Source organism: Esox lucius, chromosome 9 (assembly GCF_011004845.1).
Source record: "Esox lucius isolate fEsoLuc1 chromosome 9, fEsoLuc1.pri, whole genome shotgun sequence".
NCBI classification, from domain to species: domain Eukaryota; kingdom Metazoa; phylum Chordata; class Actinopteri; order Esociformes; family Esocidae; genus Esox; species Esox lucius.
In genome coordinates, this window is record NC_047577.1 from 17,279,775 (window position 1) to 17,295,123 (window position 15,349).

Below are 15,349 nucleotides of genomic sequence, written 5' to 3' on the forward strand. Positions count from 1 at the left end.
TCTGCGTCCAGGATGTTTATCTCCTTCCTATACACCATTTCAAACCCACAAAGCTGGCGTACAGTAGGAAGAGTAAAGTGAACTACATCAGACCATTTCTTTCCAGCAAACGTACAGGGGCAAAAGGGCAAGTTTAAGTTACCATACTGTATTTATTTGACATTGTTTGCTTTTGCCAAAGCAAAATAGAAATATTAATTACAAATATATAGAAAGGCACATTGTCAAAATACAATTTGGCATGCATTTACTTTGAAAAAAATCGCAGTAAACATTCAAAAGACTTGACCCATCTTGCCTGTCTACAAACCAACAGGTCTCAGTCACAGTATAAGCACCCACTACCTCAGTCCTTGGCTAGGATACCACCAGACCACTGGCTGAGAAGAGGCCCCTGTACATAAATATACACATAAATATACATTCACAGGAGAGAAAAATAAACATGCAAATACAGTTTGGTCCAACTTTTAACAGTAGTCAGCTCAAGTACAGTACTGATCCAGACTTGTCCTGAGAGAGACAAACCAACCACTTCACCTTTCCCCAAACAACATGCAAAAGTAGCCAGATATGGGGGAGCAGGGTGTATGTTTGGGTTTTTGGCACATATGTGGAACTCTGAATGTGACAACCTAAGAACAATCTCCTCGGTCCTGTTTTCAGTGTCTAGTGGTCTGTACTCTGGAGTAAAATCATTTCAAGCGCACATTTTGCATGGCTATTAAAATATATCTTAAAAACACATTCGTAAACAAAGTTAATGCAGAAGCGAAGCACACACCAAAAAAAAATAAAGATTTAAAAAAAAGATTAAAACACGTTTAAGAATTTGGAAACAGGACCCTGTGAATCCATACAATGTGCAGTTCAGCTTGTTATACAGTAGATAGTAATGAGTGAAGCTAAACAGAAGACAAACAACAACCCTGTGAAAACGTGTTTTTCCAGTTACAAAAAAAATAAAAAAAACACAGATCAAATGTATTTGCTGGTCTTTTATCAGAGCAGAATTGTTTCTTTACGCTGGGTTTTGTTCCTTGTATGTGCCTTGTGAGTTGGGCGAAAAAGAAATTTAACACTTTTCTCAGTATTGAGGTTTGGCAGATGAAGCTCATTTGGAGAGTTTGCTGATGACCCGGATGAGGGCGGCGTTCTCATCCTTTAACCTCTGGTTGTCAGCACGGAGATCCACCAGCACCTGGAAAAATACCGTAAAGGACATAAACATTAAGGGCAAATATATAAACACTTTTTTTTTTTACTAATAACAACAACAACCACCAAAAGGAGGCATTAGGATGTTAACATTTGGCTAAAAATCCCATTACATTACTAGACTGGCTGTGACCATATCACTCAGTTAGACAGAAGGCAACAAAATGGCTTCCATTTTTGTCAGATGTAGGAAAATAAAGGGCATTTATAAGAAACTGTGCCATTGAAACTGCACATATCTAGTGAATTTCTTTCCACCAAATATTACTGTCCCCAGAACACAGGTAATTTGTGTCATGGGTGTCTCCAATGTACATGGAACACTTCAAAAGAACCATATGGACAGCAGAGATTTTGAGTTAGTGTTTGGAATACATTAAGTGGTTGGGTCATTAATAGAGTTCAACAAGCGATATTTAGCGACAGAACACATCCCTTAGTGTAGACATTCTTGGCAACAGTACCTTCAGCTCATCCTCCAGTTCCAGCACTTTTCTCTGGAGTGCTCTCTTCTCCTGTGAGAGAAACAGATACTTATTTCATATTTAAATTGAAGAATTTGTCCCCCTAGGTGTTTTTAAAATCAGTGATGAAGGACTGAGGCTGATTGCTTGACCTGTCAATGTTTTTAAATTGTATTCTGTTTTTAGTGTACTTGTATTTGTTTTATGCTCTCTGTAATCCTGCTATTCATCTGGGCCAGGATGCTCTTGAAAAACAGATTTCTGATTTCAATGAGCCTATGCTAGACACACTACACTCTCTCGAACTGGAAAGCTGTTGGAATGAAAACAGACTTTAAGAGGGGACTCACAAATCTCTCCAGCTCAAGCAGGGCCGGCCTCTCAGTGTTGCCCTCTTGACTCTGCAATAAAGACAGACACACTGTTACAACAGAGACAGCTCAACACAGGTGCTTTACTCTTGAACCCATCCTGGTATTCAGACATTATGTACAAGTGTGTAGTGTATTACACTACATTACTCCCCTTCACACAGTTTGAGGTAGACTACTGACAGGTTTGTCTCCCCTCTACCAGCAATGGCGCCGCAAAGATAAACACCCATTTTAGTCATTTAGCAGACAATGTTATCCAGAGAGACTTAAAGTGCATTGATTTTAAAAGAGCTAGGAGCAACAACCTCTGAGTTTAGTACTAAGTGCATTCTAATAAATTAATTAGTTATTAGCAAAGGTCAGCGCTAGACAAAAAAACAGAAATAATCATAAACCATAAAAAGTAAAAAATAAAAAACAAGTGACAGAGGTGGGGGCAGTGGAACTATTTTAAGAATCTATGAAAAGATGAGTTTAAAGATGCTTTTTGAAGTCTCTTTTTTGAGCTTCGTGGAGCACAGATAAGATTTTAAAAAGAGTACTTCAAAGAAACTTCACTCCATCCAAATGAAACGTCTATTGCATTTGAACGATGCACAAGTTTAAACCATCCAAATAAAATGTCTATTGCATGCAGTCCATCGCATGCATTTTTATATTGAATTATTGTTTGCACAATCTAAATGCAATATGGGGGTGGGCCTTTCAGTTAGATTGAGGAGTTCCCATTCAATTATGTCTGTGCACACTGAGAACAATGTTACAGGACACTTGACACTCTACACTAGTTGAACAACCGGTATTAACCCAGAGGAATATCTGGCTTTTTATTGGCGAGATTGCCAGGTTAACAGATGCAGATCTTGATGACGTTTTAGATATCATTTGCAGGGACCATGAACTAGGATGACGAGATATGAAATACTGGACAGTTTCATTCAACTCCATATTATGCCATGATGAATTTGATTGATATTAAATTCTCTGTAAAACGTGCAAGGTAGTTTTCCAAAATCACAAAGCACATCTTACTCTTTTCCCCCAAAGAATGTTTATGTTATATATTGGCCTAGTTTTGGGATTTGAAAGAGAACATTTGCAGCATTAAGCCCTATCCTAGCATCCAAGAGAAGCTATTTCCAATAATGATGGCAAATCGGTCATCAAGGGAGAGTGTTATTCAATTATTTGTTCGGTAGTCTATTGTTTATGATGTTACAGACTCAATCTTACAATTTCGATCTTACAAACTTGATCTCATCTCAAAGAACTTCTGGTTGTCCTCTACTTTATAGACTTTGCAGTCCAGAATACACAACACAGTACTGTAAGCCCATTGGCCGGTTACTGTTGAGCTTTGACTGAGCGTGACTTCCTGTGTGCGGATAAACGGATGTTCTGTCGTCATAACCACATAACAAGCATTCCTTCATCCACTTCTACATTATGAACCGTCAACATCCAGGCGTTATCATATTCACAAACAGTTGAATGCACTGACCTCAAGTCTCTCTGGATAATGAGGTCCAAGTAAACGCTTCCTCACCTGTCGGAGTCTCTCCACTTCCACCTTGCTCTGACTGAGCAGCAGCTGTGTCTCCTGCAGCTTGTCTTTCAGCAGGCTGTTGTCCTGCAGCACCGATGTGTACAGCTAGGTGGCGACAGTAGACGGGGAGTCAGTAAAGGCTTTTGGCGGCTCAGCCAGGAAAACAGCCTAAATACTAAGTGTGTTAGAGTTCTACATTCATTCATTCATTTTAAGTGGCTTAAACTCCTATTATACAGCTAGTCAGCTGCTTCTATTTATTACCCTCTGTAGAGCTGGCTTTTGTCACTTGAACATTTTAGTTAGCATCTTCCTAAAGACCAAAAGCCATAACAAAACATAGTATAGTATTTCCACGCTGTCAGCACAGAATAATACATCAAACATGATAATACCATTTTAGTGTTGGAGCTTGAAATGGGAGCCAGGTTTGGTGGGAAGGTGTTTTAACCTGGCCAGGTGGAAAACAAATTCCTAGTGTTTCCTTTTCTCCAAAGTATGCTCCAATGTTTTTCTTCAATGCATCCCAAACATGACTAAGCAGTCAACAACATTTGGATTTGAGTAACAGATCATTAACTTTAAAAGTTAAAAAGTTAATTACATTTAACTTAGTTAATAGAAAATTAAGAGTTGCATCCTCCACCAGTAAACAGAACTATTTTGGGATTGGGAAAGAGAACTAACAAAACCCTTCCATAACAAGTAATGTTCTTTGCAAGAAGCTGTTTTTGACCAATTTAATTAAGAACAATTAAAAGGCTACTTAACTGCAACCCCAAAATGAACTGATACATAAAAACAGCTGCATTGGACATTTCACTGTTACCTCCAGTCACAGGATTTCCAACATTGTAAATCGCCAATCTCCTCCAAAAAGACAGTTCTCAAAAAGTGATCAAGATGTATCACTCTGTGCCATGCTATTTGTAATGATCAATGATTTATTAACTTTTAACTGGAAGCGGGATCATTGTTCGGTTTATTGAAATAAAAATGGAATTGATCTCCTCCAAAAGTGACCTCAAGGACATCACCACCAATCTGTGTAATTGTTCGGCTAGCTTATCGTCTTTAAAACTGGTGTTCGCAAACCTCTAGGGTTGAGCTCCAGCCGCATAATGACTTCATTGTATCCCTGAACTGCCACAACCGAATGAAGCGGTCAAGGGCTTGACTAGAACCGGACAGCCAGATTCGGGTGTGCGAGTGACTTTTCAGCAGGAAGGAGACTGCAGGTGGATCATGTGACCTTGCCATTATTTCAATGCCTCACGAATGTGCACATGCAGCCATTATCGACGGGAGCAGGGAACAACATCCACCTACCGTTTTGTAGTCGAGTAACGAACCTCCCAACTGATGCTGACTGCAAAGATACAAAGGCCTCATGAGTTACACAATATAAAGCGAACTGTAGGTCAGTGGTATGGACAGTTTAAACACTTACCTGGCCAAACTATGACTCTGGGTTTCTTCCAGGCGTGTTTCATCAATCGCTTCCAAATCATCATTCTTATATAAAACAACACAAGGAACATTGTAATTAATAGCATGTTGACACACTTGCGACTCAACGCCTGTTTTACTAGACATAAAAATAAACAGCCACTTGTGACTAAGAATCAGAAGCAAATATTTCAAACTAGTGTCGTGAGGAAGTATACCCCCTAAAGAGTTACGTAACTTTTTAATGAAATAAAAAAGAAAAAGGTTATTTCATTGTCTGTATTCCAGCACTTTGGATGTTTAAATACAAAACAAAAATTCTGTGATTTCTAAATGATGCATACAACACAGATGGCATAACCTTGTTGAAATTAAGATCAAAAACAACTTTTGAGGGGGTGTACTTACTTCCTCAAAGCTCTGTAGGTAAAAGGTCTTACGTTACATTACAAAACAAAAAAACAGCAACTACAAAACTGAAGAACAAAACATGCATATTTCAGGTCAGAGATTAGGAGTTCCTGTTCTGAGTACAAGGTTTGGACATTGTGTAATCCCCCCCCCTTTTTAATTTTGACATGTTGGATGACAATAGTTTGGGGACTATGACAGCGGTTGACACTAACAGATATACTGTACCAAAATGTATTTATTCACTTTAAGTTGAATATACTGAACCTCATCTGTATAAGAGGGTATGGTAAGTTACTAACATTTAAATGTACAGTAACAGTGAAAGCCTACAGACTTAATATTTTGTCTTTAACTTTAATATAAATACACATTAAAATTCTGTTGTTCCCAAGATCTAGAAAATCTACTCCAAATACAAAAACTCACAAAAAGTTAATTTTTTCATAGAAATGGGAGTAAAATGAAAATGTGATTGCACATGAGGCATTGATCATTTCTAGATTTCAAGTCCACAGATAAATATGAATCTATAGGTCAAACTCTAGATCATCCCTTAAAGTCAAGACTACTCTGAAACACTCACTCTTCAGCATAAAAATAAGCCGTTTACCTGAATTAAAACTATGCCAGGATTAGCTCCAGGAGATTAAACTGGGTTTAATGTTTTACCTAGGCTTTGCTCCATTCGCACTTCTTTTGATACTGACAAAACATCCCACGCCACAGTCCCTACCGACGACAAGCATGCCCATATCTCATGCTGCCACCACCACAATAGAAACAAAGAAGGTTTCATTCAGTGGAAGGCACTGTGGTTTTTATTCAGGCCAAAGTATTTCCCACGTTGCCTTGCAGTATTGCTTAGCACCTTGTTGCAAGACACCAAATGGGAGGTTTATTGCATACATGCCTTTTCACTTTGTCATAGAAGCCAGCAATGAGGAGTGTTGTTGATCCGTTTGTACTGGTAGTTGCCAGTAAATGTGGTTTTTGCATCATGTTTTGGGCGTGCTTGTTTCACGCAGGGGTTGGTTAGTACCGAAAGGAAATACGCCGTAGCAACGCCCGTGTTAGGAGATAAAGTTGACTTGACGCAATCTTACAAACTCCTAACAACAGGTCGCTATGAAACGTTCCTGTATTAGCACACATTGTAATTGTGGCTTCTTATCTCAGTCCCGAATTAAATGTGCTTAAAAGCAAGGGTTTCAAATGTTGCCTTGTTTCACCACAAACTGTCTTCAGCTTAAGCAATTCTGACAACAAAAATGTTAACTAACACGTGCTTACAGTCAACAGCCAGTTTATTAGGTACACCAAAATCAATGGCTCCTACAGAATCTGAGGCCTTGGCTTGCTATGTGGAGCAGGCAGCCAGGTCGAGGCATTCCGATACTGATCAATAGAGTGGTAAAACGAGCAAAACGCGCAACTCGAGCAGCTTGCTGATCGTAAAGACTGAAGGAGAATGACAAAGCACATATAAGATAAAAGGCTATCCACAAACGGGCAAACTTTGCAGTACAATAGTGCTTCAGAACGATCAGAGAGCCTATTTCATCACCGGCGAAAAACAAGAAGCAGCGGCTCAAGCAGGCACATGATTAGAAACTGGACCGACGTCGCCCGGTCTGACAAATCCGGGTTCCTGTAGGGTCATGTGGGTGGCTGTCTGAGGCTATGGACCCCCCCCCGCCTGGCGTCAATAGTACAGGCAGGGGGTGTGTGGAATGATTTCCTAGCACGCGTTAGGTGCCCTGACGCCACGCAACACTTGAATGCCGGAGTGTATCTGAACATTACGGGGGACCAGGCGGATCCCTGAGCGGACACAGTTTAACCTCCGTCACGCCGCGGTTCCACCACGGCTAGTCCGGCTGACACGACTCAAAGAACCCAGGGTCTCCTGGAGGCCCGATCTGGTACTAGATAGAAGGACCTAATAAACCGGCTCCTCAAAGGAGCTCCTCATCATTCGCCGCTGTCACGCCTGTCAAGGTCACAATCATTTTGCACTTGTTGGTTATTTGGAGTAGGTGGTTTAGACCAGTAGAAAAACACTAGAGACGTATGCCCTTTCAAAACGATAAAAAGACCAAGCGCCGTGCAGAGGGTGTCGTGAATTCGCCATAAAAACTGCAGGTTCACACAGCTCGCTCACCTCTAGCTGAACCACCCCGGTGGAACGCCTCTCCTTCCTCCCCCTCCGTCGATCCCTCCCTCCAAGACGAGACTCCCCCTCAGAGCCCACTTCTTTCACAGGGTCTGTGTCTGCAAGAGGGTTGGAGGAGAGGGAACATTATGACCGATACAAGGCATGCCTCTGGCAACGTACTCATCCCGCTACTTCAACATGGGATTGAGCATCATGCCCCACTCGCCGCCCCCCCAGCTAGCCCCACTCACCCCTCTCAGCAGGCGTAACAGTGACGATGGGGCTGACGTGAAGGATGTTGCTGGGCGGCGAGTCGTTGGGCTTGGCCACGCTCTTCTCCGCCTCCTTCAAGTCGGTGAGCGTCACACCCTGTTGGAGGGATCAGGCCAAACACACGTTCAACTACTTCAGCGGAAAGGGAGTTTGGTTAGCGTGAGGGGACCCAGCGTGGGTCCGTCCAATGGCGTGTCAAGGTGCAGTGCAATCTGGGCCAGGACCTGGGTGGAGCGGCGGGACTGGCGCATGAGACGCGAGCGGGCTTTCCTCTGAGATTCGGACTCCTCGTCTCGTACCGGCGCCTGGAACCTGGGGAGGAAATGGCGACGCGTCACATTTGGTTTGACAAGAAAACATCCACCACACCCAGTAAAACCACAGCTACTGTTAGCCACACACAGAAGACTACCTCACCCGGTCGCACTGTTTAAGCATCTGGATCTTTGAGCCTCTCGTTCCTCAGCTCATCACTTCCCTTCTGAGGGCCATCTCTTGCCTGGCGGTACACCTTCAGTCTTTCCTACAGTTCACCATGGGCCACTACTGGTGTGTGTGTGCATGTTTACGGCGTTACGGGCTTACTTCCGTCTGTCTGGATTGGTGTTGTTGGGGCTGTCTGCCAGGGCTTCTTTCCTCTGGGGCGTGGGTTGGACCCGGGCGGTACGACTGGCTCTGTCCTGGTCCCTCTCCTCCACATCCTTCTCCTCTGGAGTCTGCAGACAACAGTCCACACATGACCACACAGAACCGGCCACAGTCCACACTGAAGTTATTCCAGTTCCAGATATACTGACTGCCGCTAGTTCATATGAAGCACTTCTCTCTCTCTGACATTAACAAAAGGATATTCGAGTCGAAAAGGAGTACATTATTATAGAGACCAGGTACGGAGCTTGGTTTGTATGGTAAACCGAGTTAGACTGCACAGCCTAACTGGTCCATTGAAAGAGACAGAATAGGTCTTACGTTCTCTGTAGGGCTGACAGTGGAGGTGACACTCTCTGTTTCTGGGCTGGTCTCTAAAAATGGCGACCAGAAAATGCACGGGGGTCAGTGGATATTCACGACAGGTGTCACTATTAGCAACGCAAATCTACTTTAATCAGGTGTGTGTGGGCGTGCACGCACCAGGGCTGCTCTCCCTCTCTTCGCTGAGCTCCAGGCCACCCGACACGCCCCTCTCTTTAGACTGATCCTGCACATTCATCTTCTCCTTGCTGCTCATCCGACACACTGAGCTCCTGCAGGACACAAAAGAGCGTCAACGCCGTTACCTCCCCAGTGGAGCGCTGGCACCAACCACACCACCCGCCGTCACCCCCCCCAGTGGAGTGCTGCCACCAAACACACCACCCGCCGTCAACGCCGTCACCACCCCAGTGGAGTGCTGCCACCAAACACACCACCCGCCGTCAACGCCGTCACCCCCCCAGTGGAGCGCTGCCACCAACCACACCACCCGCTGTCACAACAACCCCTAACGGGGCAGATCCCGCAGCCTGACGGTGGGGGGGGGGGGGGAGGTGGAACACAGTATGGGCTTGGTAACGGTAAGAGGCAGATGCTGACCTCCGTCGTTTGTTGTCAGCTTTGGCTGCGGAGGAGCCGGCGGTGTTCTGGGTATCGACGGTGGACTGCTCATTGCGCCACTGCGAGAAGACCATCAGTCACCAGGGGGACAGAAAAACACAATCAGAACAGCCGCCTCATATCAGATAACAACAATAATAAAACTGTCAGACAACGCTGGTGGTAAGAGGCGCTGGCATATGTGATAAAGAAACAGGAACAGTGCCTTTAAGACATGACACAGTGCAATATCACATTGCAAATGGAGTGAAAACTAAACTTCAAATATGGAAAATCTACATTGAAAGTCATACATTAAGTCATCCGGCAAATGCCATTATCCAGAGTGTTTCAGCCACTGGTCAGATGACCTAACTGCTATCTACCATATCGAACGCAATATGCACTCATGAACAACCAGTAGGTGGGGAGGGGGGTGGGGAGGAAGTCTCACGTTGGCTTGTTTCACCGCCAGCTCCTCCAGCAGCGACTTGACACTCTCGTCGGCGACATCAAACGGAGTCTGGCCCTGCAAGGGTATTCAATAACTTTAAAAAAAAAATGGAGACAAACACAGTTTCATATCCTCTAGCAGAGTTATGAGAGACATGAGCAGCCTGGAAGAGGTGACCCCGGGGTCGTGTCTTCTCTCACCCCGTTGCTGCGGGCCTCCATGTTGCACAGCTGTTCAGCCAGTATCCTGCAGGCCTCGCCCTGCCCCCAGTGGGCCGCCGCGTGGAGGGGAGTCCAGCCGTCGAAGTCCACTTCGGACACATCCAGGCCACACTGGCAAAGCAGTCTGAACCAGACCAGAACAGAATCAGGAAAACGCAATTCAGCTCCACACACGTCCTCCCCCTGACAGCTCACCTACGTCGGGCTTTCATTTTCACACCATTACTTGTTTCGTAAAAGGGAACATGGGAAATGGGGTTTCAGGGGAGTGTTGGGGCACTCACTTGATGGCCTCCAGGTAGCCCTTGGCTGCTGCCACGTGCAGGGGTGTGGCTCCGGTTCTGGGGTGCTGGAGGTTTGACGGGAGCCCCTCTGACTGCCAGGCTCTGGCGTCTTTCATTATCTGCTCCTCCTCCACCCTCTTAGCCGCCTCCACATCCACACCTGAAGGGCCAATGGGAAATGAGAGAAGTGTGAAAAGTGCCCTTAACCTTGCAACAGAAAGGGGGGTGGAGTCAGAGGGAAGTTCCTGTGGTTTGGTGTAAAATTATTTTTAACAAACACAAATCTTACAGGCAGACTTAAAATTACCATTTAAACTGCGCAGGTCAGAGAGTGTTAGTTAAAATATTTCAGGTCGGAGCATTTAAATTAAAATGATACAGTACCTGTTTAGGGTCACTTTGAAATGACTTATTTTCCATTACATTTGTTTGAATTGGAAATGGAAAAACTCGCTTCAAGGTTTGAAATAATGTTATTTTTTTGTTTAAATTATAGTGTCCTTCGCTTTCGTCAAAGAATTTCCCATTTACAGCAATTACAGCCATGCTTACTGAAGCACCTCCCACAAGCTGGACTGGGTTGATGGGGACTTCATAAGTACCATACGGTCAAGCTGCACCCACAACAGCTCAATAGGATTGAGATCCAGTGACTGTGCTGGCCACTCCATTATAGACAGAATACCAGCTGACTGCTTCTTCCCTAAATAGTTCTGGCATAGTTTGGAGCTGTGCTTAAGGTCATATTCTTTTGTAAGAGGAAACTGGTTCCAAACAAGCAGTGTCCACAGGGTATGGCATGGCGTTGCAAAATGGAGTTATGGCCTTCCATCTTCAAGATCCCTTTTACCCTGTACAAAACTCCCAGTAAAGCACCCCCAGACAATCACATTGCCTCCACCATGCTTGACAGACGGCGTCAAGAACTCCTCCAGTATCTTTTCATTTGGTCTGCATCTCACAAATGTTTTTCTGTAATGTGAACACCACAAACTTAGATTTGTTTGTCCAGAACTTCCTCTGCCCAGTGTCTGTTCTTTTACCCATCTAAATCTTTTTTTATTGGCCAGTCTGAGATGTGGCTTTTTCTTTGCAACTCTGTCTAGAAGACCAGCAGTCCGGAGTTGCCTCTTCACTGTTCACATTGAGGTGTTTTGAGGGCACTATTTAACGAATCTGCCAGTTGAGGACTGAAGCATCTTGTTTCTCAAATACTAGACATTCTAATGTATTTGTTCTCTTGCTCAGTTGTGCACCGGGGCCTCCCATGCCTCTTTCTATTGTGCTTAGAGCCAGTTTGCGCTGTTTTGTGAAGGGAGTAGCACACATCGTTGTTTCTTGGCAATTTCTCGCATGGAATAGCCTTCATTTCTCACAACAAGAATAGAATGACGGGGTTGAAAAGAAAGTTATTTGTTTCAGGCCATTTTGAGCCTGTAATCGAACGCACAATTGCTTATGCTCCAGATACTCAACCAGTTTTATTGCTTTTTTTAATCAGCACAGGTTTTCAGTGATGCTAACATAATTGGAACACAGGACTGATGTTTGCTGATAATGGGCTTCTGTACGCCTATGTAGATATTCCATTAAAAAGAAATCAACCATTTCCAGCTACAATAGTCATTTACAACATTAACAATGTCTATACTGTCTTTCTGATCAATTGAATGCTATTTTAAATGGACAGAAAACCAGGACATTCCTAAGTTACCCCACATTTGTTACAGTAGTGCATGTTTTTTTTTTACAGAGAGCTGTGTTTTTGTTAACAGCTGCTGTTTATACAAAGCTTTCATTTTTTACATAGTCCACTGCCATATTGTAAAGGTAAAATGTTATTTAACAGTAGCTAATTGGAAGGCTCTTTGACTTAAAGTGGATTAAATAGTCACATTTTGAAAAACAAAGATATTGCAATTGTCTATGAATTACGTCTGTTTCCTTTAACTGAGATTTTTAATAGGCAAATTAAGTGAGGTAGGAAATTTGTCTGAGTGGAATAGGATTGGGCAGAGACTAACAAAAACGTACCCCCAGGACTCTACCATGAAGCTCATTATACACACAACAACATTTTAAAAGGCAGAGCCTTAGTCTTGCTTAGCTCAACATTGAAGACCAAAGTGAGGCACACAAATATGGTATAAGGGTGCCATGGCTTCCATTTGTTCTGTACTATAAATACATCTCATTGAACCAGACACCGTGATAGGTGGACTTCTCTGTTGTTACATCCTCGTGTAGCACCTCACCTTGCCTCACTGTGTATTCTTTCAGGAGTGTCTCAGTGGCCTCGTCTTCAGCAATGTCCAGGGGGACGTCACCATCGCAGTTCACAGCTGTGAGAGATGCACCGTGCTGCAAAAGGAAACTAAGACAGAGAGAAGGGGAGTATGAAACCACACACATTGAGAAGCCGATAAATAGACCACAAAACCAACAGGAAACAAGGAGCTGACCAGAATTTACAGTGCCAGTCCTGTACTGGTCTGTAATACAGAACTGTTGAACATCTGAAACATTCTGGTATAGGTAAGATAATATAAAAAGTACTTGTTGGTGAAGACTGTCCAGCACTTGACCATATGTAAATATGACATCTACCACATTATGTATGCACGACCTCTACCATATGTAAATATGATAATTGCTTGATGCTGAAGTACTGTACATACTCAGTGATTTCCAGGTTCCCACAAGTGGCTGCCACATGCAGTGGAGTCCAGCCCTCACTGTCCACCTGGTTTACATTGGCACCATTAGCCAGGAGGAAAACCATTACCTCCATGCTCCCGTCTATACAAGCCTGTCATGACAACAGGAAGAGGATATGCAGTAGATGGCTACAGTATAGACAGATGGGTTTAAACTGAACAATCAGCTTATTATTCAGCACAAGGTCTCAGGTCCTTACCTGGTGGAGAGCGGTGATTCCATCAGCGTTGGCACAATTCACCACTTCTCCCTGATACTCTCCATTTTTGCACTGAATCTCTCTGGCATCTTTTAGCAATTCCCGGGCCTCGTCTGTGTCGCCACTGGCACAAGCTGCCAGGAACTCTGCAGCTCTATCAAATCTCACTCGCCGCCTACAATAGATGGCATCATGTTAAGGACATCTGATAAAATTCCCTTCTTCCGACTAGGTTTAACCAAGTGGTGGCTGGGTTAACAGGTGACTTGCTGCATAACTAATTGTTTGATAGAAGTTTAACCAAAATAAATAGCCAGCCAATGTCGGTGATATTTTCTTGTTATGGGGGGCGGGGAGTGGGGGTTAACATATCAAATTGATGGTTCAACGTGCAATCGCTTCTAAACAGTAGACAGGCACACCAGTATAACTGTGCCATGTTCGAAACAACGACAGTTACTAGAGATACAGCCAACGACCAGACAGCTAACGTTACGTTAGCTCTCGCTAACTGGCCAGTGTCTTGCCCACGCACAACATTCCTGAAATCTGATTAGCATCCGGTGCTACTGTTGTAGCTACCTAAGATAACCTAGTTAACGTTCGCTTGCTAGCAGGCTTGTAATGGTTGAATCTGACAATGAGGTATAGTACCTTCGTTTGGTTAGAACACTATGAGCTTCCCCGTTGGTTGATCTGTTGCCCTCCACATCCTGAGAATGGTCATTTGAAACGGCGTTGTTTACGGCCTCCGAGTCGGCGGCATCCTCAGCATCGCCCCGCCACCTTCGCCTGGGTACAGCCGGTTCCCTGTCGGTGGTGGAACCGGACCAGCGCTTCAATTGTTCCCGCCGTTTGTCCTTTGCTGTGTCCCCCATTCTTATCCGACGAGGACTGTATTAAATTAAATATATATTCGATAGAAAAGACCCACCCTCCATCTGAATAGTTCCACTTCCTTATTCAAAGCACTGTGTAGCTGGGTGTGAAGCTAAGGGAAATGTTCGAGAGCGTCCTGAGTGCGCATGGCTGCGCAATAATTAACTGACGTCATCATAAACGACCTCTGTTTACATAGTGCAAAAGACATACATCACTTCCTTATTTTTGCTATTTCGTGCTGGCCCCGCCCCTCGGAGGGAATGCCCCAGAGGCACATTTTTTGCATCCCACTGGCTAATTATTTTCTGGACAGGGTGGGGTGGGGTGAGCCGGCAAGAGACAACAAGTAGACAAGATCCATAGAGAATGACAGACGCCTGTACATCCCACAAGGCCATTTAAGCACGGGTGGCGATGTTGAGGGCTTCCACCATTTTAATGTAGTCAAGTAGGTGGGACTTCATTGATTTATCCATCCTAATAATAAATTACAGCATCAACCAATCATGAAGAGGAAAAAGTAACACTTTAATATTGAGATTTCACTGGTTCTTCCTGTGCAAACCAATCCTCTAGTTACATAAACCATATAACTTAATTGTGACACCCTCTATTGGATGATTGTCTAATAGGTAAGATATGGTGAAATGTATAACATTTGTAAATGGTATGAAGTAAATTAATTTTAATGTTATAGCTTAAATCTTGTTGTTAAACAAATTACTTTTAAAAAGTAGGTTACATGCACATGTTTCTCAACTCCAAAATCCCTCCAGCATTTAGAGAAACTGTGCACTGCGCACCCGTTCAGAAAGACAACAAACATAGTGCTTGTTCCCAGACTCCTAGTCTTGCATACACATACCTCTAAATTACATTGTTTTTACTCCTCCCTTTGAGTTTTAAAGTAGGGTTCAAACACTTTACCCTCACAGTGGGTCGGGAAATCAAACTGACAAACATTGGAAAGGAAAAACAATAACTGTGTTTAAATATTTGTCCAAAATTGACCCCTGCCTTATACCCTAGGCACTTGTGGGGATCTAAGAGTGGTTTACTGGTTTAAGTAATATGGTGGATCTTTGGATCTGGTCATTGTTCTCCTCAATTATATATGTACCAGCAA

General features: G+C 43.7%; 1 protein-coding gene across 1 annotated transcript; it reads right to left on the bottom strand.

Annotated features, from left to right (window-relative positions):
- Positions 1 to 128: 128 nt before the first annotated feature.
- Positions 129 to 14,413, bottom strand: ppp1r12c (protein phosphatase 1, regulatory subunit 12C). The gene is made up of 20 exons (XM_010889378.5): positions 13,996 to 14,413; positions 13,342 to 13,516; positions 13,103 to 13,233; positions 12,680 to 12,798; positions 10,425 to 10,584; positions 10,120 to 10,264; positions 9,920 to 9,994; positions 9,466 to 9,545; positions 9,025 to 9,137; positions 8,863 to 8,915; positions 8,479 to 8,609; positions 8,118 to 8,205; positions 7,872 to 7,989; positions 7,627 to 7,736; positions 5,053 to 5,117; positions 4,932 to 4,971; positions 3,603 to 3,707; positions 2,033 to 2,083; positions 1,683 to 1,733; positions 129 to 1,201 (listed from the first exon to the last, which is right to left on the bottom strand). The coding sequence occupies exons 1-20, from the start codon at positions 14,217 to 14,219 to the stop codon at positions 1,115 to 1,117; spliced, it is 2,121 nt and encodes a 706-aa protein (XP_010887680.2). The 5' UTR covers positions 14,220 to 14,413; the 3' UTR covers positions 129 to 1,114.
- Positions 14,414 to 15,349: the final 936 nt, after the last annotated feature.

What these genes read in the sequence shown, in the direction of transcription:
- ppp1r12c (XM_010889378.5), bottom strand. Translation starts at nt 14,219, where the DNA reads ATGGGGGACACAGCAAAGGACAAACGGCGGGAACAATTGAAGCGCTGG. An exon ending in TGTTACGCCTGCTGAGAGGG is followed by an intron (nt 7,737 to 7,871) that starts GTGAGTGGGGCT and finishes ACCCTCTTGCAG; the next exon opens with ACACAGACCCTGTGAAAGAA. An exon ending in TGCTTGAGCTGGAGAGATTT is followed by an intron (nt 1,734 to 2,032) that starts GTGAGTCCCCTC and finishes TTTCTCTCACAG; the next exon opens with GAGAAGAGAGCACTCCAGAG.